Source organism: Charadrius vociferus, unplaced genomic scaffold (genome assembly GCF_000708025.1).
Source record: "Charadrius vociferus isolate BGI_N301 unplaced genomic scaffold, ASM70802v2 scaffold162, whole genome shotgun sequence".
Classification (NCBI taxonomy): domain Eukaryota; kingdom Metazoa; phylum Chordata; class Aves; order Charadriiformes; family Charadriidae; genus Charadrius; species Charadrius vociferus.
In genome coordinates, this window is record NW_009647236.1 from 2,146,350 (window position 1) to 2,148,165 (window position 1,816).

Consider the following 1,816-nt stretch of genomic DNA (forward strand, 5'->3'; position numbering starts at 1 on the left):
ACTGATCAGGAGGTTAGACTAGGTGACAGCCTCAGGTCCCATTCAGCCTGAATTACTTACAGCTACAATAAAAAGCATTCAAACACTGATGGATCAGGCCAGAAAAAAACAAGGACTTAAGCCCTGGTTTTGTCTGGTTTCAAGGCAACTTTCTCTTTTATTACACTCATTAAATATTCTAGAAAATCTTAACCCAAACACATAACAATTTATTTTACTCAAATTCACAGAAGATATTTACAGAACTGCAACTGGCTGCAACACTTTCTCAAAATACAGCACTTCAGAGGCCCATCTGACAGAATGGCTTGCATCCCAATTAACACTGAAGTATGAAGCAGGACAGAGCTATCCAGCTATGGAACAAAGGTTCCAGAAAACTTGGGTGAGCTTACTGTCAACGAAACCTTGATACTCAAGGCCTGAAGGCTGGGAAGGGTCTGGCTCAGTTGCTAGTTTTACAGTGCTTTGACAATTTTTTCAGTAAGCCGCAGCCTGTTTATTAGCTATCGTACACTATTCCTGAAGTCTTTTCTTCTAAATCTTATATGAAGAAAAGTGAAATGCATGAAAGACGAAAGGGGTTAGTCTCAGGTGGTGCAGACTCCACACCACAACAGGAGGTAGAGGCTGAATGCCCACACGCATGCTGCCATGCTTGAGCCCAAACTCTGCTTTTCTTTTTGTTCTTTTAAGACAATGGGGGAACATACCCAATGTCCACAGTGATGTTGGTATAAAGAGGATGCTTTGTCCTGGAAAGGAGCTTGAACTCTAATGAATTCATTCCATCATCCTTCCATGTTTTCCTGGTGTTGTGTCGGGAAGCAGGCCTGAAGAAGGAAGAATACCTGCAGTTAGACAGAAGAACAAAGGTGATGTTTGCAGCTGAAGCTGCAGAAGAAACAGCCTTCCAGAGGGGGCAAGGGCTTAGCAAATGGAAGCTGCTAGCAGAGAAGTCCCAAGAAAATTCTTTTCACATAATACAGACTAGAGAGAGAAGGCATTTTATGAAACTAAACAGATTAGAGTAAGTCCGCACTGAGTATTCTAAACAAGGAGGACAATTTGGACTGGAACCTCGTGGCTCAGGGAGACCAGTGAGGTGGCAACTACAGTCTGCAAAAAACCAAGAAACTGGCAGCAGCTTAGAGAGAGCTGGGAATGCAGCACAGAGGCTTGCAGCAATGGTGTACAAAGGCAGCTGTAGATAGGTTTTAAGACAGGGTTGTTATGGAAACCTGAGTTTTGAGATGATAGAGGGAAGTGTGCACTGTCGGTATGAGAAGCCTCCACCATACTTGACCCAACACCCTCCTCCACTGTAAATCCACACAGACTGAAGAGCAAGTTTTTATTATAGGGAAGTTGTAACAAAGTGCCTCTTCAAACTGAACTCTCCCTAGTTACGAGACAGGCAGTATTTTTTTTTAAAGTTTTATTCCCTGAATAATTTTGATGCTTAAAGTCTGGTATGCATTAGCTTCCTCACTAGCACATGTCCTTAACAATAGCAAAAAAGTAGGAAACTAGGCGAAACTGTTCAAATGCGGCAACAGGAGCAAAATGAGTCAGTTAAAACTAACTGGGAGCCTTCTTTAAATAGCCACATTAAAGCAGAAAAACAAGCAGTGGCACTAGGTGTACTTAGTGCCTGTTCTGAGGAAGATGATGGTAACAGTCAGCCTGCCACAAGGCAAGAAGTAGCCTCCTAACTGCCCCTGCTCTAGAACAGTTACCTTCTCCAAGTCTCTTGTGTCTCTGTCTCTTCATTGTAGTCCATGACTTTGTAGCGTCCAAGGTGAGGTGATGTCCG

At 43.1% G+C, this 1,816-nt stretch overlaps 1 protein-coding gene across 1 annotated transcript in view; it reads right to left on the bottom strand.

Annotated features, from left to right (window-relative positions):
* Positions 1-93: 93 nt before the first annotated feature.
* Positions 94-1,816, bottom strand: part of B4GALT3 (UDP-Gal:betaGlcNAc beta 1,4- galactosyltransferase, polypeptide 3) — a 13,767-nt gene continuing 12,044 nt past the window's right edge. The window contains 3 exon segments of the mRNA XM_009879952.1: positions 94-133; positions 714-833; positions 1,740-1,802. Of these exon segments, the coding sequence (XP_009878254.1) occupies positions 94-133; positions 714-833; positions 1,740-1,802 (223 nt within the window).